Genomic DNA, 26,766 nt, shown 5'->3' with positions numbered 1-26,766 from the left:
CATAGGTATATAGCCCCCATAGTACTTTGGCCAAATGCATCAATTTCAGTTGAAACATCTTACTCCACAAACATTTAGGAACAAAGCAACCTTAAGCTGCCAGGGAGGTAACCCGTAGTCTTTTGTGTAGTGAGATCGTCTGTTGATGGATATGTAACTTTCTTTGTCATTTCATATCATTCTTGAGTAGTCTCATGGCTGCCTCTATTCTGGATGTGTTTTGTAATTCATGATTACAATCTTTTGAATTTAGATGGTAAGATCTAATAATTTGATCAGCAGTTGCTCTTGATGTTACTATGTCAGCCTTTTGACTTTCGCCAGATATTACAATGCTTGTACCATAATGTTCTTCAAGCTTTCTTTTCGTATGTCTTTGATCATATGCTTTGCAGTCTCTTTATTCCATACGCTCTTCCATTTTTTAAGTAAGATCCACAAGTAGTAATTTTTCCTTACTATTAGATTGAAGGTAAGTACATGTCTTTAGGGCAACTACTTCTTGTTCTTCATTGAAGAGTCGCCTTTGTTGCTGCCTCTTTCAGAACAGTTTTATATGTGCATGTGCGGTTGTAGACCATTCATCACAGTGTTTCTCACAACAGTTGTTTATGCTTTCAGCTAATACAGATGATTGTACTTTAACTTGATATGCTTTCATTTGTATTTTGAAGAAAAATCCACAATAGTTCCAGAAGACAAGCAGCCATTTGGGGTGAAAAATATTGCTTCAGCTAAATGGACACTTCTCTTTCAACTGCATTTATTACTTGTTGATTGTTGTTTATTCTGTATGCCAATTCTTTTCTTATCAGTGTGAGTTTTTTGGCATGCACATGCACTTTGTTTCCAGCACTTACAAAGACTTCACTTCCGCTGAGTTTACTGGGTGCATTTATGCTGTCAGCACACTTCTGCATTAGAGTGACTGCATCTTGACCATCTTCGAAACTTATGCTTCCCCCACATCCCACAAATACTACTATATTGTCCAGCAGCAACCATTTTTAGTGAAGTGTACCTGAAACAAGAAAATATTACTTACATTAAAATAATGCATTAGAAAACATTTGATCTTACACTAAATAATGGAAACTCCAGGTTGGAATATCAACAATATAAGGAAAAGATAGGGTGCTACTCACCATAAAGATGACATGTTAAGTCGCAGATAGACACAACAAAAAGACACTTGCACATCAGCTTTCAGCCAAAGCCTTCTTCAGGAAAGGACACACATGCCCATTCATTCATATGAGCAAGCACACCTCACACACATGTAACTGCCATCTCCAGTAGATTGGGTCAGAATACAGCTCCCACATATAACATAGTTAAAAAGGAGAGGGGCGGGGAAAGTGAAAGACAGGTGGATACATTGGCAGAGGGCAGCACACTAAAGAAGGTGGGAGGTGATAAGACAAAGCAATTGGAAACTGTTGAGCGGAGGATTTGGGAATAGTATGTTACCATAAGTTGAGGCCTGGATAATTCTGAGAGTGGAGAATGTGTTCTAAAGTTAAAAAAAGCTCGTAATAGAGGGAAGGATCCAGATGAAATGAAGCAGCCATTGAAATCAAGCATGTGAAATTCAGCTGCATGGTGTGGCACAGGTTGGTGTACTTTCCTCTTGGCAACAGTTTGACAGTGGCTGTTGATCCTGGTGGACACCTGGTTGGTGGTCATAATAGTGAACAGTCACCATCAAACCGTGGCCAAGCGCAAAGTAGGCCACTCTGTGGCACAACATGCAGCTGAACATCATCCTGCTTGATTTCAGTGACTGTTTCACTACCTCAGACATCTGGATCCTCCCCTCCACCAGCCACTTTTCTGGACTGCGCAGATGGGAGTTACCCTTACAACACATTCTCCACTCCAGAAATTATCCTGCCCTCAACCTATGGTGACCTACTGTCCCCACACCATCCACTGGAGAGTTTCCACCCCCCTCTGTCCTGTCACCTCCTCCCTATTCTCTTCTCCCACCCTCTTTATGTGCCAACGTCTGCCAAAGTACCCGCCTGTCTTTCCCCTTCCCAACTCTCCTCAGTTTTCCCTCCCCGTTTTCCTTCCCTATCCCCACCTCCCTTCCCCACAGCCTCCCAATGCTGCACCTGTTGGCAGCCCAATCCCTGTACATGCTACCAGACAGCACTCTTCTTTCCCCCATCCATACCCTGCTATCCATTCCCCAACCCCTCCAGATAGCTACTTTCGGTCTACGTGACAGTAGCATTTCAATCCAAGCTGCTGGAGATGGCAGTCAGGTGTGCATCAGGTGTGTTTGCTTTTGTGAATGACCCCCAAACCCCCCTATTGTGGAGGGATTGTCAAGTACCAGCACAGTAGTAGCCCCGTGACCACACAGGGAACACACTGTTTGTGTCTGAGCTGGAAGCACCTCATTTATGCCGATGAGTATATGCCTGTCGTGACTGGGGCAGGGGGACTCCAATTAGCGGATTACTGGCCAGGTAGCCATTACTGAGGCTGAGTGCCACACATAGGGAGAGGCGCCATTCGGAACGAGTGGAGTCATGGTGGATGAGCTGCATATGAAGCTCTCAGCTGCTTGTGGTCATGGAGCCCCAGCAGTCTGAGGAGGAAAGTAGGAATAAGCGAAAAGCAGAGATACTCCCCTCAATACCTGGTTTGTACAAGGATAGATGGGAATTCTTTTTTGGACACAAAGCATTCATTTTTTGTAGAGAATACAGAGAACAAGTTTGGGGAAGTTATAGCCATCTCCAAAATGAAGAGTGGGTCAATTTCGATTAAAACAGCATCCCCTGCCCAGTTGGGGGCGTTGTTTCCTTGTGAGAAACTGGGTAACATTCAAGTTACTGTCACTCCCCATAATAGTCTAAACATGGTTCGAGGCATCATTTTCCCTAATGACTTCTTCTTGCATTCTGTCGATGAGCTACGTGCCAACTTCGAGTGACGCAGTGTATACTTTGCCCCTCATGTTCATAGGGGACCAATGAACAATAGGGTTGCTACTGGGGCCTTCACCTTTGCCTTTGTGGGTGATTCAATGCCTGAAAAGGTCAAGGTGATGGTATACCGACGTGACGTGAAACCATATGTCGCCCCCTCCACCCCTCTATGCAGTGTTTCGTGTGTATGAAATTCAGGCACGTCTTCACATTGCGATGCCAGCACAGTCTGTAGGGATTGTAAATGACAGTTGCTTATGGACATTGAACATTCCTTCTCCCTCTCTTGTCCCCCCGCCCCTGTCTGTGTCGAGAGCACCATTTACCCTGCTCACCAGACTGCACCATCTGGCAGAGAGATAAACAATACTGGATGGACTAACATACCAAGAAGCCCATAAAAAGTATAAATGTCTACATCCTAAATGCATGAGAATGAGAATGTTTAATGCTAGAGCTATGATGATGTCACCCTCTCTGCTAATGGTACTGTCATCCATTATGCCTCCTACAGCGAGCCCTCAGGGCTGCTCAAATGTGCCTACCCCCTGATGGTTGGTGGCTCTCCTTCTGCTGCTTCCCTCACACCCACTTTGGAAGCAATGGCTCGCCACCCACTGAAAACGCTGATCCCCATACCCCAGCCGAGTCCCTCGAGGACACTCCCCTAGTAGGTTTCTGCCAGTCTCCAACCGGATACCAACCAGTGGCTGAAGGAGTGATCCTCAGTCCTTGAAACTAATTACAGGAAGCCGTCCCAGTCATACAAATTCTCTAAGCAGAACAAAGACAAAAAGAAATCTTCCAAGATGGACCCCATGCTACCGGGTCCCACATGTTCTGCTTCAGTAATCGCAGCGGTCCCTTAGGCTCCACATGATGCCACACAATTGTCTCAGAAACTGTGTGTGTTGATACAATCCCCTCTCATCCGGTGGCAGCAGGTGACCCTGGGACATAACCTGCCCCCGTGGTCCCTTCACACCCTCAAAGTATACCAACAGCATGATTCTCCAGTGAAATTGTAGTGGTTTTTTCCACCATCTGGCTGAGCTACATGGTCCCCTGTGCTTCGTGTGTTCTGGACTCTGTAAATAGCGAACTTGTGCCTCTTGATACAACTTTGGAGGCTGTGGCTGTTCGGATAAGGGTCAACCCAAATGAAGTGGACCAATAAAAATTAAATTGGTTGCTTGACCATTTTTAAATATTTTACTTTTTTATATGTGATTACCCTATAATTCAGAAGTTCAAAACAGTTTTTAAAAAAATTTACCTTTCACTTTTACTGAAAGGCAGCCATTTTCGTTTGTAAGCATGCGACAGTGTTTCAGTTTAGAGACTTTAGCAAAAATATGAATATCTCTGCACTGGGTTAAGTTAAATCATTGCAATTGACATGATTGTTTTCAGAAAAGTGTCCTCTACAACATTGTCTATTACACAAAATACCCCAAATTAAAAAATAACCAGTCAAAATGACCTCCAAAGCTTGGTATCCAAATTTTCAAAAATCTGCTGTTTAGGCCCAAAAATAACAAACAAGGAGTGATTTATGAGTGTCAATTTTTTTCCTATAGTTAGATATCGTACACTACTAGCCACGTGTAGAGCAAGATCACTGAAATTAACATGTATATTATTTTGACATACTTAAAACAAATATTTTCAATTAACATCCTTCAGAGATGCGACTGTTCCTAAACCTGTTGGTGAATGTTTTATTCCTTCAGACAGCTTCTGTGATATAGAATAAGACCTCCCAGTTGCTGTGGTAAATTCAAGCACTAGAAGTTTCCTTAAAACATTTTTCATTGGTATCCAAACTTTGTCACTAGTAGATTTCTTGAATGATGTTCTTGGGCCAGCAGGGTGGAAAAAATACACAAAAACATCATTGTTTTCCAGACTTATTCGTTCAACCTCTGCAAGCCACCACTGTCCATGATACACATATGCCACTATGTCATTCAACGTTAAAGACAGAGATGTAATTTTACTGACACAATGATCCTCAAAAATTTCAGTTTCTGATGTTACATAGCATCGAACTAAGTTTTCTGCAGTGCCAAGGAATTTGTGGAAATGCCGTGTTCCTTCTATTGCGATACAGTTTTCAAATCTGGTTTGAAGTGTTATTTTCATATGCAGAGCCAGTTCTTCTTTCTTGATCAGAAAATAGGTAATGCCTTTAATATTATCCTTGCAAAAGATATACATGTTCTGTACTGTGAGAATTTGGTCTGTGGTTGGCCTTTGTAGGCTGTCTTTACTTAAATCACGTTTTGTTGTACCACCTACTCCATCACATGCATTTTTACCATGGCAAGATGCGAAAAAAGTGCCATTCAGCCTCCAACCCATTGGTGTACTTTGTGGTTTCACAGATTTGAAAAATTCTTTGTTCTTATACTGACTAGGCTACCACTTCTATCTGAAAAGTATATCAGCTTCTCAACCTTGGGAAAATTTTCTGTTATGTAATTTATTACATACTTCTGACTCCCACGTACAGCCAAAGTGTTGTGCTCCAAATAGTCACTTAGAATGCAAATTGAAGAACGGCAAACTTCATCTTTCTCATTTTTAAAGTAAAGAATGAATGGATGCACTATTGCCTCGTCATTGACCCAGTGGTACCCTTGTATTGCATCCTGAATCACAAATGTAAAATTTTCTGCAAAATCATTTTAGAATCATAGTGGTGACTCTTGAGTTTTTATAAGTTATCAATTACAGATTCCAAGTAATCTTCCTGAGATTTAACCAATGTTATCATTTCTGCCCTATCAGTTGTGACCCACTGTTTGAAAGTAATACTGTCTGGCATTTCCTCATCATATTCGTGAAACAATTCAATAATGGTTTCCTTACCAGGGCATTTATTACACAAACTCATCATGCAGTGGCAACTGTTAATGTCACAGACCATTAAATCTTGTAACTCTTTGTAGTTAAGATAACCGAGTTTTACATCTGCAGTCATCAGTTTGACATTTTGATGATATAAACAAACACACATGGAGTTTGTCGCTGAGGATTCAGCCAAAATACACCACTTAGGGCAGAGGTCACAAAATATTGACCTTCCAATTTTGCATTCAGGATGGGAATTTTTGAAAGCTACATAAAAGTTCATTTAAATTTGACAGCACCAGTTATTTCTGCTTCATTACTTTAACTCCATTTAAAACAACTCTTTTGCTATCTTTGCAGCCTGGGCACATTCTACTGTTTTCATCATCTTCAAAAAACTGCTGGATCTTTTTGTTTCTTCACTTATACCTCCTCCTTTCTTCTTTCGCAAAACTGGAAGCGTGCCTTGCTCTTTCACTAAGTTTTGGGTTAGTTTAACCAAACTATGAGAAATATTGACTTCATGAACTATTTTTTTCTCTTGACCATGAGTCAGGGAGCGAACTTAAAATTTTAAAGTTTTTCTCTTTAGATGTCACTGAACATTTAATTTTTAATTTCTCTATTAAGCTCAAATATTCAGCGTCAGATGATGCTGGTATAGGTATTCTTTTTCTTTAGAAATAATGTTGGTATCTGTTTTATTAAAGCATGATTCCAAGTCTTTTCTAATTTTGTCTGAAATTTGTTGTACCTTATTTTCCATAGCTGCTTTTCTTTTTCTGGTACATTTTTTTAAGCAGGGGATACGTCTAACTTAGTACAAACAAAATCCAATATGCTAGCAGCTTCCTCATTAGGAGTATAAATGTCATTAACCCTTTAACTGCTCTGGACATGTTAATGCACGCACCTTTGTACTTGTCCCTGTGTGCTCTGAACGTGTTTATGCACACCACCAGTCCTTCTACCTGGTACTCTGAACGTGTCTACGAGTAGACACATTCAGAGCACACAGGGACAGGTACAAAGGTGCGCGTGTTAACATGTCCAAAGCAGTTAAAGGGTTAACAAGGTTACGTGATTCTGGTTCTGGTTTCACAAAAAATTGTTTTGAGTAACAATTTGGGCACAGGGAATTTCCGGGAATCACATTATGTTTCACTTGGGAAGCTGTTTCACTCTCACATAACAAGGACAAATATTAAAGTTTTATTTCCATCAAACCTTTAGTAATAGGCTTTTTATGAACTTTCATCTATGTGATTACTCTGCTATTCACTATAAAGTGCCTGGCAGAGGGTTCAATGAATCACCTTCATGCTGTCTCTCTACTGTTCCACTCTCGAACGGCACGCGGGAAAAACGAGTACTTAAATTTTTCCGTGAGAGCACTGATTTCTTTTATTTTATCGGGATGATCATTTCTCCCTATGTAGGGGGTGCCAACAGAATGTTTTCGCAATTGGAGGAGAAGACTGATGATTGAAATTTCATGAGAAGATCCCGTCGCAGTGAAAAATGCCTTTGTTTTAATGAGTGCCACTCCAAATCACGTATCATATCTGTGACCCTATCTCCCCTATTTTACGATAATACTAAATGAGCTGCCCTTCTTTGTACTTTTTTGATGTCATCCGTGAGTCCCACCTGATGCGGATCCCACACCGCACAGCAGTACTCCAGAATAGGGTGGACAAGCGTAGTGTAAGCTGTCTCTTTAGTAGACCTGTTGCACCTTCTAAGTCTTCTGCCAGTGAATCGTAGTCTTTGGTTTGCTCTACCCACAATATTATCTATGTGATCGTTCCAATTTAGGTTGTTTGTAATTGCAATCCTTAAGTATTTAGTTGAATATACAGCCCTTAGATTTGTGTGACTTATCATGTAATCGAAATTTAGCTGATTTCTTTTAGCACTCATGTGAATAACTTCGTACTTTTCTTTATTCGGGGTCAATTGCTACTTTTCGCACCATACTGGTATCTTAGTTAAATCATTTTGCAAGTCGTTTTGATCATCTGATGACTTTACAAGACGGTAAATGACAGCATCATCTGCAAACAATCTAAGGCAGCTACTCAGATTGTCTCCTATGTTGTTAATATAGATCAGGAACAATAGAAGGCCTATAACACTTCCTTGGGGAACGCTGGATATGACTTTCAGTCTATTACTACGAACTGTGACCTTTTTGACAGGAAATCACGAATCCAGTCGCACAATTGAGGGGATACTCCGTAGGCACACAGTTTGATTAGAAGATGCTTGTGAGGAACGGTGTCAAAAGCCTTCCGGAAATCTAAAAATATGGAGTCAATTTGACATCCCCTGTCGATAGCACTTATTACTTCATGAGTATAAAGAGCTAGTGTGTTTCACAAGAATGATATTTTCTGAATCCGTGCTGACTATATGTTAATAAATCGTTTTCTTCGCGGTACTTCATAATGTTCGAATACAGTATATGTTCTAAAACCCTACTGCAAATCAACGTTAGTGATATAGGCCTGTAATTAAGCGGGTTACTCCTACTTCCCTTTTTTGGGTATGGGTGTGACTTGAGCCATTTTCCAGTCTTTAGGTATGTATCTTTCTGTGAGTGAGTGGTTGTATATAATTGATAAATATGGAGCTATTTTATCAGCGTACTCTGAGAGGAACCTGACTGGTATACAATCTGGACCGGAGGCCTTGCCTTTATTAAGTGATTTAAGCCGCTTTGTTACACCGAGGATATCTACTTCTATGTTTCTCATCTTGGCAGTTGTTCTTGATGGGAATTCAGGAATATGTACTTCGTCTTCTTTGGTGAAGGAGTTTCGGAAAACTGTGTTTAATAACTCTGCTTTAGTGGCACTGTAATCAGTGGCTTCACCGTTATCGTGCAGTGAAGGTATTGATTGTGTCTTGCCACTGGTGTGCCTTATGTATGACCAGAATCTCTTTGGGTTTTCTGCCAGATTTCTAGACAGAATTTCGTTGTGGAAATTATTAAAAGCATCTCGCATTGAAGTAAAACTTTGCCAATCTTTGGGATTTTGTGTTCTTTTAAATTTGGTATGCTTTTTTCGTTGCTTCTGCAACAACGATCTGACCCGTTTTGTGTACCTGGGGGATCAGTAAAATCACTTACTAATTTATGTGGTCTATACCTCTCAATTGCTGTTGATACTATCTCTCTGAAAACATTCCACAACTTTTCTACACTTACATGATCAAATCGGAAGGAGTGAAGACTGTCTCTTAAAAAGGCGTTAAGAGCATTTTTATCAGCTTTTTTTAAATAGATATACTTTGCATTTCTTTTTGATGGTTGTAGGTGTTACGGTACTCAGCCTAACAGCAACTGCCTTGTGGTTACTAATCCCTGTATTTGTCACAACGCTCACTATTTGTCGAGGATTATTTGTTGCTAAAAGGTCAAGTATGCTTTCGCAACCATTTATGCTTCGAGTGGGCTCATGAACTAATTGTTCAAAATAACTTTCTGAGAAAGCATTCGGTACAATTTTGGATGATGTTTTATGCCTGCCGCCGGCTTTAAATGTGTAATTTTTCCAGCATATCGAGGGTAGATTGATGTCACCACTGACTGTAATTGTATGAGCGGGGTACTTATTTGAAATGAGACTCAAATTTTCTTTGAACTGTTCAACAACTATGTCTTCTGAGTTGGGGGTTGGTAAAATGATCCAATTAATAGTTTAGTCAGATTGTCAGGTATAACCTCTACCCATACTATTTCACATGAATCCTCTACTTCAATTTTGCTGCAAGGCAAACTACCCCTGACAGCAATAAATACTCCACTACCAGCTGTATTTAATCTATCCTTTCTGAACACTGTTAGATCGTTTGAAAAAATTTCGGCTGAACTTATTTCCGACTTTAGCCAGCTCTCTGTACCTACAACTATTTGAGCTTCAGTGCTTTCTATTAGGGCTTGGAGCTCTGGTTCTTTCCCAACACACCACTTTCTTCCAAAATTGTGGTTGTACTTCAGAATTTATTTCTTCTCATGATACTCACACACTGATGTTACAGAAGAACTTACTCGAAATTTAAACAAAGTTTGTCTAACTTCATCGAAGTAATTGACATTTTTCAAGTTTTTTGAAACTGAATGATAAACTGTTTTGTGGCACACTTCATTTGCTATCTGTCCAACAGAGCACTGTTCATCCATGTTATTGCATTCCAGTTAATCTCACAAAATTAATTACAAATTACACACAGAACAAAGCACATAACACATTCTACACTCTCGCTGAAGTATGTTCTGAAACCTCTGTTAGAGTGGATGTACATACCGGCTACAGCAATGCCACACCCAGCAATAATTTACTTCTTTATTGACAATAAACCTAAATATAAATGGGCATTTTTATTACCATAGAACAAAAGCGAAAGCTCCTATTGTTTAGTATTACATCATTAAAAATAAATAAATCAAATGAATTAACTAAATATATGTCACAATTAAATTTTATTACAAAGAAACAATTTAAACAGGCAACAGCCATAAGATCAGTTGTAGAGTAATGTAAATTATTTCCTCATTTTCAAAAATTCATATATTTGTTCACATTCAGATATCAGTGTTGAAGTTTTTACAGCACGTCGCTATCATATAGATGTACAAACTGTGCAAAAATCATATTTTTATACGTGGTCGGACCTAAGATAACTAACCCAAAACTTTACAAAAAATGAAAACTTTCAAATTTCAAAAATTCATAAAAAAATTAAGGAAACATTTGTAAGTGTACTTGCTCTATATGAGGCTAGTAGTGTATGATATCTAACTATAGGAAAAAATACACTCTCATAAATCACTCCTTGTTTGTTATTTTTGGACCTAAAAATTGGATTTTTGAAAATTTGGATACCAAACTTTGAAGGTCATTTTGGCCGTTTATTTTTGAATTTAGGGTATTTTGTGTAATGGACAATGTTGTAGAGGACACTTTTCTAAAAACAATCATGTCAATTGCAATGTTGTAACTTAACCCAGTGCAGAGATATTCAAATTTTCACTAATGTCTACAGACTGAAAAATCGTCGCGTGCCTACAAATAAAAATGGCCGCCATCCAGTAAAGGTGCAAGATAGATTGTTGTGAAAAAACTGTTTTGATTTTCTCAAATACAGGGCAATCACGTATAAAAAAATTAAAATATTTAGAAATGGTCAAGCAACCATCACTGGACCACTTCATATGGATTGACTGATAAGGGCATTTCAGCATTTTACCATCTCTAATGTTTATCTCCTTCCTGATGATGGATTGCCTCAGACTGTATTGTCTGCATTTGTTTCTCAGCTCCCCCACCTTTCCTAATCGTGGGTGACTTCAGTGCCTGAACTATGATCACCGGCCACGGTAAAAACATCAGATCTTGACCTCTGTCCCTTGAATACTTGTGCCCCCACACACTTCCAGTGTGGCACATAGAACTTACTCAGCCATTGATCTGTCTATTTGCAGCCCTGCTCTTCTTCCATCTTTCCACTGGAGGGGCTAAAATGACCTGTGTGTTAGTGACCACTTCTTGATCTTCCTGTCCCTCCCCGTGTCACCCCGCTGGGTGTCCACACAAATAGGCTCTCAACAGTGCTGACTAGAATGCTTTCGGCTCCACTGTTGTTCTTAGCTCTGTGCTACATGGAGGCATTAACATGGCTGTCCAGAGTGCAACAGCAGCCATTCTATTGCCAGCTGATTTCACACTCCATCATTCTTCGTTGGGAGATAGTATATTGGTAGACCTCAGAAATCACTGAGGCCGATAGAGATTGCAGGCGGGCTCTCGAACACGATAAGCATCATCCTTTGATGGCACACCTCATTGCCCTTAAATGGCTCTGTGCCTTCTTCCCACTTAATAAAACGATGGAAGAAGAATGCTGGGTACGGTATATTTCAACCATTGGACCATGTACACCTCCTACACAGGTTTGGGCAAAGATCAGATGCTTCTACGGATGCCAGTCCTCTGCAGGTCACCTGTTATTTCCTTGAATGGTGGTTTTGTCACTGTTGCCAAACATTTTGCTCTTCATCATGCTCGAGTCTCTGCATCTGAGAACTATCAACGTGCCTTTCATGTCCTTAAACAGCGGGTGTAATGATTGCACATACCTTTCACCTAGAGCCCTAAAATGCTTCATTCAGTGAGTGACAATATCTCAGTGCCCTGGCCCTTTGCTCTGATACAGCCACAGAACCAGACCATGTTCACAGCCAATTGTTCAAACACCATTAATGGACTGTCAGTATCAACTGCTTACCATCTTCAACTGTATCTGGAGCAAGGATGAGTTCCCACCTCAGTGTCGAGAAAGCATCATCGTGCAGGTACTGAAACTGGTTAAGTATTCCCTAGAGGTAAACAGCTATTGCCAAATCAGCGTCACCAGTGTTCCCTGTAAGTTACTTGAACACATGGTGAGCCTTCAGCTGTGTTGGCTCCTTGAGTCTTGGGGCCATCTGACCCCATCCCAGGGTGGTTTTTACCATGGCTGTTCCTCTACTGGAAATTTGGTTTGCCTGGAGTCTGCCATCATGACAGCTTTTGACAAACATGAACACCTTATTGCTGTCTTCTTTGTCCTACAAAAGGATTATGAAATCACATGGTGACACCACATCCTCACTACCTTACATGAATGGGGTCTCTGGAGCCCACACCCAATTTTTGTCCAGAACTACTCATCGCACCGTACATACTGGGTTCAAGTTGGTGCTTTCCACAGTACCCCTCCTTATTAAAGAGAATGGGCTCCCATCTTCCTTGTATGCTGACAATTTTTGTTTTTACTATTGCTCTTCTAGTGTGGCTGTTGCTGAACGCCGACTGCAGGGTACCATTCAAAGGGCGTGATTGTGGGCTGTCACCCACAGCTGTAAGTTTTCAGCCACCAAGATTCATGTCATGCACTTCTGTTGGCATTGTACTGCTCATCCACAACCAGTACTTTATCTCTACAACCACTTACTCAATGTGATGGAGACTTATCACTTATAGGTTCCAGTCTTTGATGTCTGGCTAATTTGGCTTCCCCATCTTCGCCATTTTAAGGAAAGGTGCTGACTACACCTTAATACACTTTGCTGTCTCAGTAACAGCAGCTGGGGTGCAGACTACACTACCCTTCTGCAACTTTACAAAGCCCTGATCCTGTCCCACCTTGATTACGGGAGTCTGGAATATAGTTTATCATTTTCCCCAGCATTGCAGGTACTGGACGTGATACATCATCGAACTAGCCCTGTGAACATACTATTCGCTGAGCCAACAGCAACTCAATTATGCTGTACACATTCATAGCTCCCCTTAGCATCTGAACCACCATGTACTTTTTTCTGGTAGGGAGATCTACCTTCCACAACAGAGACGCAGAACTGAGGTCACAATTTGAGCCTGGCTACAATGTCTGCTCCGAACTCCAACTTCCGCCACTGTTGCCCCGTGTCAGGGAGCAATCGTGTGCATCCCCATGGTGAGTATCCTGACCTTGGATCAGTCTTGATTTATCCTTTAGATTGAAAGAGTCAGTTGATCCCACGGTTTTTTCCTACCTGTTCCTGGCTTTCCTCGATGCTTTTCTGTGTTCAGAAGTGGTGTATACTGAGGGCTCAATGGTTGGTAGCTCAATGGTTGATAGACAATCAAGTTTTGCATACACACATGCAAGGTGCAGTGAACTGCACTCCCTGCTGAATGGATGCAGTGTCTTCACTGCTGAATTGGTGGCCATCAGACAAAACCTTAGCCATGCTCAGTCTTGGTTCAAATGGCTCTGAGCACTATGGGACTTAACATCTATGGTCATCAGTCCCCTAGAACTTAGAACTAATTAAACCTAACTAACCTAAGGACAGCACACAACACCCAGCCATCACGAGGCAGAGAAAATCCCTGACCCCGCCGGGAATCGAACCCGGGAACCCGAGCGTGGGAAGCGAGAACGCTACCGCACGACCACGAGATGCGGGCTGCTCAGTCTTGCACCGGCAAGATGTTTTTAACGTGAGCAGTCTTCAGGCTATAGATCAGTCCTACCCTCATCACCCATTAGTTTCACAACTATCTGGGACCTTCTTTCTGACCTCCATCAAGCTGGATGGCCAGTTGTATTTGTTTGGATCTGTGGATATGTTGGTATCGCAGGGAATGAACATGCTGACCACTTGGAGCAAAGTTGGCCATAAATTCAACTAAATAACTAGGAATTACATTTACGAACAACTTAAATTGGAAGGAAAAAAAAAAAAAATGTTGTGGGGAAGGCTAACCAAAGACTGTGTTTTATTGGCAGGACACTTAGAAAATGTAACAGATCTACTAAGGAGACTGCCTACACTACGCGTGTCCATCCTCTTTTAGAATACTGTTGTGTGGTGTGGGATCCTTACCAGATAGGATTGACGGAGTACATCAAAAAAGTTCAAAGAAGGGCAGCACGTTTTGTACTGTCATGAAACATGGAAGAAAGTGTCACTGAAATGATCCACGATTCCGGCTGCACATCATTAAAGAAAGGCATTTTTCGTTGTGACAATATCTCCTCACAAAATTCCAATTACCAACTTTCTCCTCCAAATGTTAAAAGATTTTGTTGACACTGACCTACATAGGGAGAAACGATCACCATGATAAAATAAGGGAAATCAGAGCTTGTACGGAAGGATATTGGTGTTTGTCCTTTCTGCACGCTATACGAGATTGGAATAATAGAGAATTGTGAAGGTGGTCCGATGAACCCTCTGCCAGGCACTTAAATGTGATTTGCAGAGTATCCATGTAGATGTACCAGGATGCCAATTTTGGGAATGGGGGATCCCAGAACTGGACCTTCGGTAGACTCTACGCCATCAATTGTTGGAGGCTTGGAACTCCGAATGGCCCATCCTGGACTTCACAAACAAGCTGAGGGCAATAAAGGAGACCCTTACTGTGTGCAGTCTTGCCTTTGCACTTCATGCAGGGAATCCACTCTTCTTTGTCAGCTATGCTTTAGCCACAGTTGCTGATCCATGGCCGCTCTCTCTCTCTCTCTCTCTCTCTCTCTCTCTCTCTCTCTCTGGCATGAGGACCCACCTTACTGCCATTGTGGTGCCTGCCTGCTGGTGGCCCACATCCTACTAGACTGTTCAAGTTTGGCTTCTCTTCAGCGATATCTTAAAACTTTCTGACACACTACGTCTGGTGGTAGCAGACGACACCAAAGCAATTGACGTGGTTTTACGATTTACTCTCAAAGGTGGTTTCTACTTGTCTCTGTGAGGTGGTGAACATTTGGCCTCATTAACTACCTGAGGCATTGGGGGGGGGGCACCCATCGCTTGCTCTGGCACAGGGGAACCCGTAACATCCCTTGCTCAGCAGTCTGGCGTGGTTTCTACCCTTCCCAACCTTTTATTCTCCTTATCTTTTTATATTTTCCATTTTCGATGTTTTGTCTTTCCCTAAATTGTATCACCTTATCTGGGCTGCTCATTTTATTGGCGGGATGAAGGGCAAGGTAGTGCTGGTTGGATGCAGATAGTACATCTCCTACAACATACTGTGCCTCTAGGATGTCCAACTGCATTCTGAGCAGAGCAGCTCACTCACCTCACTCCCTCTTCTCTCCTCTCCTACTGCTCCTTGTTTTTATCTAAGTCTTATTGTGCCTTGTTTACAATTAGGCTTCCCAGGATTTGCTTTTTATATTCTACGTCTGAGGCTAATTCCTAGTTTGATACATGTAGGATGAAGAGACTGATGACTTTGCAGTTTGGTCCCTTTAACTCAGACCAACCAACCAACCAACCTTTTCCGCCCCCTCCAGATTGCTGCTTCTGTTCAACATGGCAGTTGCATTATGCTCCAAGCTTCCGGAGATGGCGGTCACGTGTGTGTGTGAGGTGCGAATGAACCTACATGTTTTTTTTCACAAAGGCTTTGGCTGAAAGCTAATGTGTGTCTTTTCGTTGTGGTTGTCTGCAAGTCAACTTGTCATCTTTACAGTGAGTAGCAATCTATATTTCCTTACATTGTTAATTTTATACTAACCAATAAAATAATTTTGAATAGTGACCATGATTTGGAATTTCATTTTTAGGTGTTTTTCTATGGTCCAGTTTTGACTGATTTTGGGTATGTTAAAAAGTAATATTTATTGAGTTGAATACCATTTCAGCCACTTGTGAAGCAATTTTAACCAAGTCGAATCATAAATTTACTGGACTACAAGAGTAAGCCAACAATTCTTTTTTTTTATGAACTGTGACGTATTTTCTGGTGTAGATAACCAAATTTGTCCGAAGTATTTGTGTGGGCACCCAAATTTCATATCCTATAATCATTTAGAAATATCAGAGCCCCAACTGAGTGGGTATAGTAGATGCAGAAAAAAAAATTATAAATTTTTACATACTTCATGATAGTATAAATAGCATTTAATATCCAATGTCTCTCTTACAGGCTGACTGCTGAGAAGCGTTACAACATTGCAAAAATAGAAAATGAAACAGATGAAGATAGTATTGTTGGTAAGTACTTATGGTTATTTGAGCTCATTTTGTCATTAACATGTGGGTTTTGTGCAAGACATTGTTTACTCTTTTGGTCAGAGTAGCAAGGCAACTCTCCAAACAATTTGCAGTTTAACATGTCTAATTTTTTTATTTTATTTTAAATTGAAAAATGCCCTAAACTTGAATGTGGTTAAACAGAACTGATCATCTGACTGGGGATGTGAGTGTCATTCAAAAAGTTTTAACAGTGATTAGTTTCTGCTCTACCGTACCACATCGAAGAAAGATAGTACACCTACAACCAATTTTATTAATTTATTTATGTATCCATCCATGGACTAATGTATGGATGTTGTTCAGATGTATGTATAAATTTATGGGAAACCATTTCAAATATGTGCATAAAAGTAGAAACAAAATAATACACGGTCATAGAACTCCTAGTAACGCAGCTTATGTCTACAAATATGTTTACAGTATTATAAATGCATAGTTTGTTTTCTATAGGGTTTCACTTTTGTCACCCATAAGCAGCAAATCTTTATACACGCTGCAATAAATCAGTGAAAATTTTACATCATGCAACAGCTGTCAGTTAGGTATGCAAACATAATAAAAAGTTTAGGGGCATAAGACAGTATTTTCAGTTTTGCCTTAATATAAACATTATCAGAAAATGTTTATTGATGTACATAGTCAATAACCAACTGAAAACATTGTTAGGGTAGATTTTTTTTTTTAAATTCTGCTTTGAATTTGTTTTTGTGTTCTAGTTTTCTGCTGTAAAGTTTAGTACCAAAATGGCTCACATGCATTTGTGTGTTCATTCTTTTTGTTCATTGAGTTTGTTCATTGAGTTTGGTGTGCTCTACTATTTTGGGTATTGTAGCTGTGGAAGTTTCTCTGAAAACTTCCTAAGTGTACCCTAACATGAAACACATCTGTAAAAATATGATGATGGTACTGTTAGCATCTTAAGCTTTTTGAATAAGTGTTTGCAGTGGGTCTGTGAATGACAGCATAGTATTATTCAGCTAGCCTTCTTGAGGGAAAAAAAATAAAAAGTAAAAAAAATTATTATCTGGCAACAAGTGGTGGAACCGCAAAGTATTACTCCATATGTTGCAAGAGACTGAAAATAGCCGAAATATGCTCTCCTGGCACTCTCCAAGGTACAAATGTTTACACGAATTCTAAGAGCAAAACCAACTGAATTGAGTTTCCATGCGTGTTTTATTACATAGTTGTTTAATTTTAAGTTTTCATTGACATGAATGCTGCAACATTGTGTATTTCACTCTGTGGCTTTGTCACTCCATATAATTTGTATTATTTGCATTTAATGTCAGTCTGTTTGTCGTGAACAAAGGGAGGACAAGCTTTAGGACTTAAACCAGTAGTTGTTTGCAGCAGCTGCTTTGGTGCACTTGACATCACGCTGATGTTGCAAGTCTTAACAATGTATTACTGTTATAAATTGTGGAAGGAGGAAGGAGCAACACTGTAGTAAGAAAAGATTCATTCAACTCCTGTCGACCATGGAGTTAAACTGTAATTGTGTGCATGCAGTTTTTTTAATGCAACAGAGTGCTGGTAGCATTTGAGTTGTGACTGAATTAAATTTCATGGAAAGATCGCTCCGCAATGAAAAATGCCTTTTGTTTTAGTGATTGCCGCCCTAACTCTCATATCATATTTGTGACACCCCCCCCTCCGTTCTGTGGTAATACAAAAAGAGTTGCCCTACTTTGAACTTTTTCAGTATCCCTTGTCAATCTGGTCTGATAAGGATCCCATACTGCACGGCACTACTATAGTGGAGGACTGACAAATGTAGTGTAGGTTGTGTCTTTAGTAGATCTGTTGCATCTGCTAAGTGTTCTGCCAATAAAACACACATTATCTACCTGATCGTTCCAATTTCAGTTGTGCGTAATTGTAATTCCTAGGTAGTTAGCTAAATTGACAGCCTTTAAATTTGAATGATTTATCATGTAACCGAAATTTGATTGATCTGTTTTAGGACTCCTCCATACAGGTATCATGTCAAAATCATTTTGCAATTGGTTGTGATCATCTGATGACTTCACTGGATGGTACATGACCCAAAATCTGCAAACAATGTAAGAGGGCCACTCACATCGTCTCGTAAATCATTTATGAATATATAGATTACAAACAGCAGAGGGTCTATATCACACTTCCTCCGCGAGCACGAGATAACACTTCTGTTTCACTTGGTGACTTTTCATGAGTTACTACGAACTGTGATCTTTCCAACAGGAAATAACAAATCTAGTCACATAACTGGGACAATACTCCATAGGCTTGCAATTTGATTATAAGCTGATTTTGAGGAATGGTATCAATCGCCTTTAGGAAATATAGAATTTTGGAATCAATTTCAGATCACCTGTCAATAGCACTCATTACTTTCTGAGAATAAAGAGCTAATTGTTTCACAACAATGATATTTTCTGAATCCATGCTGAAAACATATAAATTGGCATGTCCGTATGGTTTCCCAGTTCAGTTCTACAAAGAGTACTCTACTGCACTGACCCCTTAGTTAGCTTGAATTCATCACAATTCTCTCACCCAGCGGAAAGTCCCAAGCAACAGAAAAAACCACAGGTGACTCCTATATATTAAGAAAGGTAAAAAAATGGACGTGCAAAATTACAAATATCCTTAACAAGGCTTTGCTGCAGAATGCTTGAGCATGTAATGAGGTTGAGTGTCATAAATTTCCTTGAGACCAAAAAGCTTCTGTTCACGAATTGGCACGGTTTTAGAAGCATCACTTGTGGAAAACTCAGCTTGCCCTTTTCTGGCACAGTATCCTGCAAACTATGGATGAAGGACAACAGGCAGATTCCATGTTTCTTCATTTCTGAAAAGCATTTGACACTGTGCCCCACTGCGGAGTATTAATGAAGGTTTGTGAGTATATGGAATAGGTTCCCAGATATGTGATTTCTTATGTAGTGGAATCCAGGATATTGTCCTCGACACAGTGTGTTCATCAGAGACAAGGGTATTGTTATGAGCACCCCAGGGAAGTGTGATAGGGTAGCTATTTATTTTTATATATCTACATGAATGATCTGGCAAACAGGTTGAGTACCAATCTACGGTTGTTTGCTGATGATGCTGTGGTGTACGTGAAGGTGTCAAAGTTGGTTATTGTAGCAGCATACAAGATAACTTGGAGAATATTTGTAGTTTGTGATGAATGCTGCTAGCTATAAATGTCAAAAAAAAATGTAAGTTAATGTGGATGAGTAGGAAAACCAAATACAGCATTAGGAGTGTACTGCTTGACACAGTCACGCCGTTTGAGTATCTGAGCGTAATGTTGCAAAGACATGAAATGGAGCAAGCATGTGAGGTAAAGCAAATGGTCTACTTCAATTTATTGGAAGAATTTTGGGAAAATGTGGTTCATCTGTAAAGGAGACCACACATAGGTTATGAATGTGACGTACTCTTGAGTACTGCTCATGTGTTTTGGACCTCCTCCCAGTCGTATTGAAGGAAGAAAGCAAAGCAATTCAGAGGTGGACACTGCTAGATTTGTTACCAATATGTTTCAACAACCATGCAGGTATTACCAAGATGCATTGGGGGCTCAAATGCAAATCCCTGGAGGGTAGGCTATGTTCTTTTTGAGGAATGTTATTGAGGAAATTTAGAGAACTGCCATTTGAAGCTGACAGCAGAATGATTCTGCAGCCATCAACATACATTTTGCGTAAGGACCACAAAGGTAAGATTTGAGAAATTAGGGTTCATATGAAGGCATATAGACAGTCATTTTTCCGTCATTCTGCTTGCGAGTTGAACAGGAAAGGAAATGGCTAGTAGTGGTACATGATACCCTCTGTGATGCACCGAATGGTGGTTTGCAGAGTATGGCTGTAGATGAAGATGACAGTGTGTCAACAGATTTTTCTCCTTTAGGTAATTCGTAATGTTCGAACACAGTATATATTCCAAAATCATACTGCAAATCGACTTTAGTGATATAGGTCTGTAATTCGTTGGATTACCCCTTCTTTCTTTCTGAGTATTGGTATGACCTGAGCAACTTTCCAGTCTTCATGTATGGATATTTCATGGAGCAAGCAGTTGTGTATGATTGTTGAGTAGGGAACTGTTATGTTAGCATATTCTGAAAGGAGTCAACTGGGTACGCAATACAGACTGGGTGACTTGGCTTTATTAAGTAATGTAAGCTACTTTGCTACACCCATGGTATTTACTGCTAAGTTCTTGACTCTAATTCTGAAATACTTACTTCAAGTTCTTTGATGAAGGAATTTTGGAAAAACCATATTTAATAACTCTGCTTTAGTGGCACTGTGACCAGTAACATTACTTTCGCTATCACGTGGTGTGGATATTGATTGTGTCTAGCCACTAGTGTACTTCACATACAACCAGAATCTCTCTGGTTTTTCTGCCAGATTTCAAGACAGAGATTCATTGTGGAAACTGTTAAAAACATCTCTCACATTGAAATTCACACTAAATTTTGAGCTTCTGTGAAACTTCATCAATGTTGGGGTTTGTGTGTTCTTCCAAATTTGGCATGTTCTTCTTGTTCCCTCTGCAGCAGTGTTCTGACCGTTTTTGCGTACTGCATTTATTTTTGTTGTGTTTGGGCTTTATGATATTCAATCTTGCTACAGCAACCTTGTGGTCACTAATCCCTGATATGTCATGGTGCTCTACTTCCTCAGGATTATTTGTTGCTAAGAGGTTGAGTATATTTTCACAACTATTTACACTTTGAGTGGGCTCCTGAACTAATTGTTCTAAATAATTTCCAGAGGAAGCAGTTAGTAATGTTTTTGGACAATAATATTCAGAGTAAGCCATTTAGTAAGAGGTCAGACAATGTATTATCCCTACCACTGACTTTAAACATACATTTTTGCCAATATATTGAGGGCAGATTGAAGTCACCACCAAGTATAATTGTGTGGGTGGCTTACCTATTTGAAATGAGACTTAGGTTTTTTTAACATTTCAGTAACTGTATCATATGAGTTGGTAAGTCAGCAAAAGGCTTTAAAGTATAACCTCTTCCCATACTAACTCACAGGAACTACCTACTTCAGTTTCAGTAAAAGATACACTACTTCTAACAGCAACGAACACACCACTACCAACTGTGTTTAATCTATTCTTTATGAAAACCCTTAGTTCCTTTGCAAAAATTTCTGCTGAACTTACCTCGGTCTTCAAGCAGCCTTTAGTACGTATAATAATTTGTGCTTCAGTGCTTTTATTATCATCTGGAGCTATGGTTCTTTCCTAACACAGCTACGGCAATTTTCTGCTCTAATGCCTATTGTCCCTACATCAGCCCCTATGCCGTGTTTAACCTGCACCCTTTTAGGCTGAAACCCTTCTTGTTCTTTCTCAAAACCACCTTACCTTTTAAGCAGGACCTGATGCCCCACCATCCTATATCACAAGTCAAGGAATCTGCAGCCTACATAGTTGCAGAACCTTCTGAGCCTCTGATTCAGACCTTCCATTCAGCTCTATATCAAAAGTCCGCAATTGGGCCTGTCGATGACATGACAGAGGGTGATTTTCACCTTCATCTTACAAGCAAGATTGTCAGTCTCTACCATTTCAACTAGTCACCTGAAACCAGAGAGAATCTCTTCTGATCCAAAATGACACACATCATTAGTATTGACATGAGACACTAACTGTAGTTGGCTGCACTCTGTGCCCTTCATGGCACCCAGAAGAACCTGTTTCACATTTTGGATGACTCCCCCCAGTATGCACACAGTGTGTACACTGGATTTTCACCTCTCCTTCGCAGTCATGTCCTAAATAGTCCCCATTACACACCTAAAATGGAGCTCCTATCTGCCAACAATTGATTGCCTGGATCTTGGAGGCCAAGAGGCTTCCTCTGATACAGGGTGAGCAACTGCTCACATCCAGAGATGGTGCCCAAAACCTGTTTGTCAGACAAACTGGATCTTTCAATCAGCTCCCAGGAAAGTCTTTTGTTGCTTGCTATACCTTGGGACAACCAGCCTCTCGGTAATGTGTGTGGTGTCAGCCTCAGTGCAGGCAGTAACCGGGGCATCAACAGTGGTGGACCTATTGAGGGACATGTGAGCCATGTCTAATGTTCCTTGGGTTTCCACATCCTGCCCCCACAGTGATGCCTGCTGGCAACAGCCCCAAGCTGCATGACCTAAGCTAGCACTGTGTGGAGCTGTGAGCTAAGGATTAACAACTCGGCTGACATCTGAATGTAGCAATCACAGTCCCAATCCGAAGGTAGCAGTACTCTACACTACATTGCCATTAAAACGCTAGACTGTGCCTAGTAAGCATACAAATGCAAAAGAAATTTAAGAACTAGGCTAGTAATTAATCACACAGATATACTGTTATTTAGCATTTTCATCTAACTTCTGTAATAAAAGCTTATAAAAGAGATGGTAGGTAACAGTTTTGAGAGGCCTTGCAGCTATAAAGCTATGGAAAAAAATAGCGTAGACCAGAGGTCTCCAATTTACTAGACCATGACGGCCATGTATCATGTTTTGGATCTCATTGGAGGCTGGATAACATATTTTCTCAGAAATTAAAGAAGAAAATTATAGTGAACTTATTAATGTTTAACACAAACACAATAATCAGTTAAAACCTCAAGTACACTTCATTACTCATTAGTACACTTGCACCCAAGTTCCAGATGTCAGATACTCAGGATCTGTACAAAACATTGTATATCTATAGAGTATCAACTGAAACACCAATTTAGTTTGTGATATGTGCTGTCATCCAGTAGAACATGCGTAAACTGTAATTAAAAGTAACACCAGAACTACGGAGGAAAGGAAAAGCATATCTGTGAGTGACTGTTTTGTACATCTTGCATGGGTGCATTTGAAGAGTGTGAGTTCATCGTAGCAAACCCCACTGAGGGGAATTTTTTAAAAATTGTTTACATGTGAAACTATTATATAGGAGAACATTTTCCTGACACATAAAAGGACTTTTCGGAGTTTGTAGCAATGTTCTTTTGGAAGTCTGCTTTCGCTTCATTAGTTGAAAGTAGACAAATGTATAAGAGTACATGTTTATAGAAGGTGAGGTGTTCTGTCGGACATGTGCAATAGAACAGACACCACTTGTGATGAAGCAGCCGGTGCATTTGTAGTTTCACAACACAAACATAAACAATCGGAACAGTAGAATAAAGAAACAATTGCATTACACCCCCTAGGGGGTCCACAACTCTTTTGTGGATACGTGCGTAGCGAGCACGGGACCCCGAGCTAATGTGGCCCTCCTTCCTTTCCGGGCTGCATACCTTCCTTTTCCTCATCCTTCCCCATCCCCCATCTTCCCCCCCCCCCCCCCCCTCCTCACCTCCGCCTCTTTCCTTCCCTTTCTCCCCCTCTGGGAGTATGTTTAGTGCCTACGTCCGGAGACGGACGCTCGTAAATGTCACACATTCTTCGCCTTCTCTGCTTGTACGTCTTCATCCTTCCTTTGGCCTTCTTTTTTCCTTACCTCTTCTCTTTCCTCTTTTCTCCGCTGCGGCGTTTGAGACCTCTCTTCTTTCCTTTCCCTTTCTTTGTTCCTCCCTTTCTCTTTTTCCTCCCTGTGCATGTCTGAAGGCCAACCCACGCATTCCCATGCGTAGCCGGTGATGGGGTAACGCGTAATTCCCCGCCCCGGGTTGACAGGTAGGACACGTACGTACCCCCTGGCAACGGCCAGTGCCGATTGGTCCCTCCGTCCATTTCTCGGGAGGTGTGACCTGAGGTGTGGAAAGTCACCTAAGGCGGGAGTGCCCTCAGAGAGGGCCCCCACAAGGAAGGAGCGCACCATTGGAGACGCCGGTAATCATGGGGGATACTTCCACAATGGTTTCCTCATCATCTACTTGTCTGCTCACAAGCGTAAGTTCAATGAGTCTCAGCCACGGACAGTTCTTCCATCGTTGCCACAGTTCCTTGTTGTTTCTCGGTCTGACGAAGGTCAAGACTTCTCCACAGTCAACCCTTTCATTATTCAGAAAGGTGTCGATGCAATTGCAGGTCCTGTAAAGTCTTGTTCCCGATTACGAAATGGCACCTTGTTGCTAGAAACAGTCAGTGCCCTCTAGGCACAAAAATTGCTGTGTACTTCACTGCTACACACCTTCCCTGTCCGGGTGGAAGTGCACCGCACTTTAAATTCATCACGTGGGGTCGTTCATACACGCTCCCTTGACGGATTGTCCGACGAGGAAATCCAAAACTACCTGTCTGACCAGGGAGTAACGGCTGTTCATCGAGTCATGAAAAGGGTTGACACGAACATCTTTCCAACCCTTGCTGTCTTCTTGACATTTGACAGACTTCAACTTCCATTGAACATAAAAGCAGGCTGTGAGATAATTTCCGTTCGCCCTTACATCCCAAACCCTATGTGTTGCTATCGGTGTCAGCAGTTCAATCATACCAGCCAGTCCTGTTCCAATCCGGCCAAATGCGTTACATGTGGCAAGGATGCCCATGAGGGTGCTTGTCCACCTCCATCCCCTCGTTGCATCAACTGTATGGGTGACCACGCTGCTTCCTCTCGAGATTGCCCCATTTTTAAAGACGAACGGCTCATTCAGGAAATCAGAGAGAAGGAAAAGGTGTCGACCCCCCTTTGCTGCTCGAAAGTTATTCGCTAGTCGAAAGCCCACTGTGCCTCAGACAGGTAAATACAGCACTGTCCTTGCCTCTCCTCGGCCAACAAAGGAGGCAGCCACGCAGACTTGTGATCTCACCTTTAGTGCCACGGTTGTCAGATCGGCCAGTGCAAAGATCGCCCGTTCAACCTCTCCACTTTCGCCTGCTCACTCTATGGCTCACCCTTCATCGGGTTCTGCTAAATCTCGAGCCCCAAGGTCAGACCCCCGGACTTCCAAAAAAGAGCCTACTCGTGAAGATTTTTTACATACCCCAACTTCACAACCATCGGTTCCTCCTTCATCTCAACATCCTTTTTTCAAGAAGGCTAATAAGAAACCCAGTTCCTCTCCTTCTCCACCACAGCGTGTCTCATCTACAGCACCACCTGGCGGTAACCACTCTCGGCCGTCTTCTGTGTCGCCGAGGCGCACTGCTGGCGGCTGATCAACTGGCCGATCGCGGGTGGCAGGAGCTGCTCCCGAACAACCTATGGATCAAGATCTTCTGCCTTCGGCTGAATGCCATTCCACGCTGTCGGTCGCAAGCTCTGAGCAGTCGTTGAGTTGAGGGCCACGTTGGTCACATTCTTCCATTTTCTGTCCACCATATGTCCATTATCCATTGGAATATCCGCGGCATTCGAACCAGTCGGGATGAATTGTCGATCCTCTCACGATCCAACTCGCCGGTCACCTTCTGTCTTCAGGAAACAATGCTGCGTCCCCACGATCGCTTTGTTTTCCCCCATTTTCAGTCAGTCTTATTTGATCTGCCCTCTGTTGAAGGCACTCCAGCACATGGAGTACTCATGATTCTTCTCCATGATACTCTCCATTATCACCCAATCCCCTAAACACTTCCTTCCAAGCTGTCGCTGTCCGTCTTTCCCTTTCTGGATACACCTTCTCTCTTTGTACTGTATACATTCCATCGTCCACACCAATGGCATGAGCTGATCTCCTTCATCTTCTTGGTCAGCTTCCGCCCCCCCCCCCCATTTGATGGTTGGGGACTTCAATGCCTACCACCCACTTTGGGGATCTCCGCATCCTTGCCTGCGCGGCTCACTGTTGATAGGCATCTTCCACCAAGCAGATCTTGTTTGCCTCAATACTGGGGACCCTACATATTTGTCTGCCTCCACGACAAATTTCTCTCATTTCTCATTTGGACCTTTCAGTCGGCACTGTTCTGCTAGCTCAGCGCTTCGAATGGTTCGCTCTTGCTGATACACACTCGAGTGACCACTTTCCATGTCTCCTTCTATTGCAGCCACAACTGCCTTATATGCGCCCAAGACGCTGGAAGTTTGCCCCAGCCGATTGGACACTTTTTTCGTCTCTAGCGACATTCGATGACTGTCACTTTCCTAGTGTCGACGATGAGGTCACTCATATTACAGGCATTATTCTTACAGCTGCGGAACGTTCAATACCTCGCACCTCCTAATTGCCCCGGCACCCCCCCAGTTCCTTGGTGGAACTAGGTTTACCATGACGCCATATGTGAGCAGCGACGTGCTCTTCGCGTTTTCAGACACCATCCTACTTTGGCCAACTGTATCCGCTATAAGCAGTTCCGTGCGCAATGCCGTCGTGTCATCCGCGATAGCAAGAACGCAAGCTGGAACTTCTTTAGTTGCTCATTTAATGCCTTCACTCCCTCCTCGGAAGTTTGGAGTTGGATTCGACTGTTATCTGGCGCGCCTAGTTTCTCCCCG

General features: G+C 41.6%; 1 protein-coding gene across 1 annotated transcript in view; it reads left to right on the top strand.

The window, feature by feature from the left end:
• The window catches only part of LOC124721930 (F-box/LRR-repeat protein 5-like), a 122,478-nt gene that overhangs the window by 42,575 nt on the left and 53,137 nt on the right, over nt 1-26,766 (top strand). The window contains exon 2 of the mRNA XM_047247087.1: nt 16,274-16,341. Within this exon, the coding sequence (XP_047103043.1) occupies nt 16,274-16,341 (68 nt within the window). The remainder of the gene's footprint in view (nt 1-16,273; nt 16,342-26,766) is intronic.

Source organism: Schistocerca piceifrons, chromosome X (assembly GCF_021461385.2).
Source record: "Schistocerca piceifrons isolate TAMUIC-IGC-003096 chromosome X, iqSchPice1.1, whole genome shotgun sequence".
Classification (NCBI taxonomy): domain Eukaryota; kingdom Metazoa; phylum Arthropoda; class Insecta; order Orthoptera; family Acrididae; genus Schistocerca; species Schistocerca piceifrons.
The sequence above is the reverse complement of the archived record's forward strand: the minus strand, read 5'-3'. Positions and strand labels throughout refer to the sequence as shown.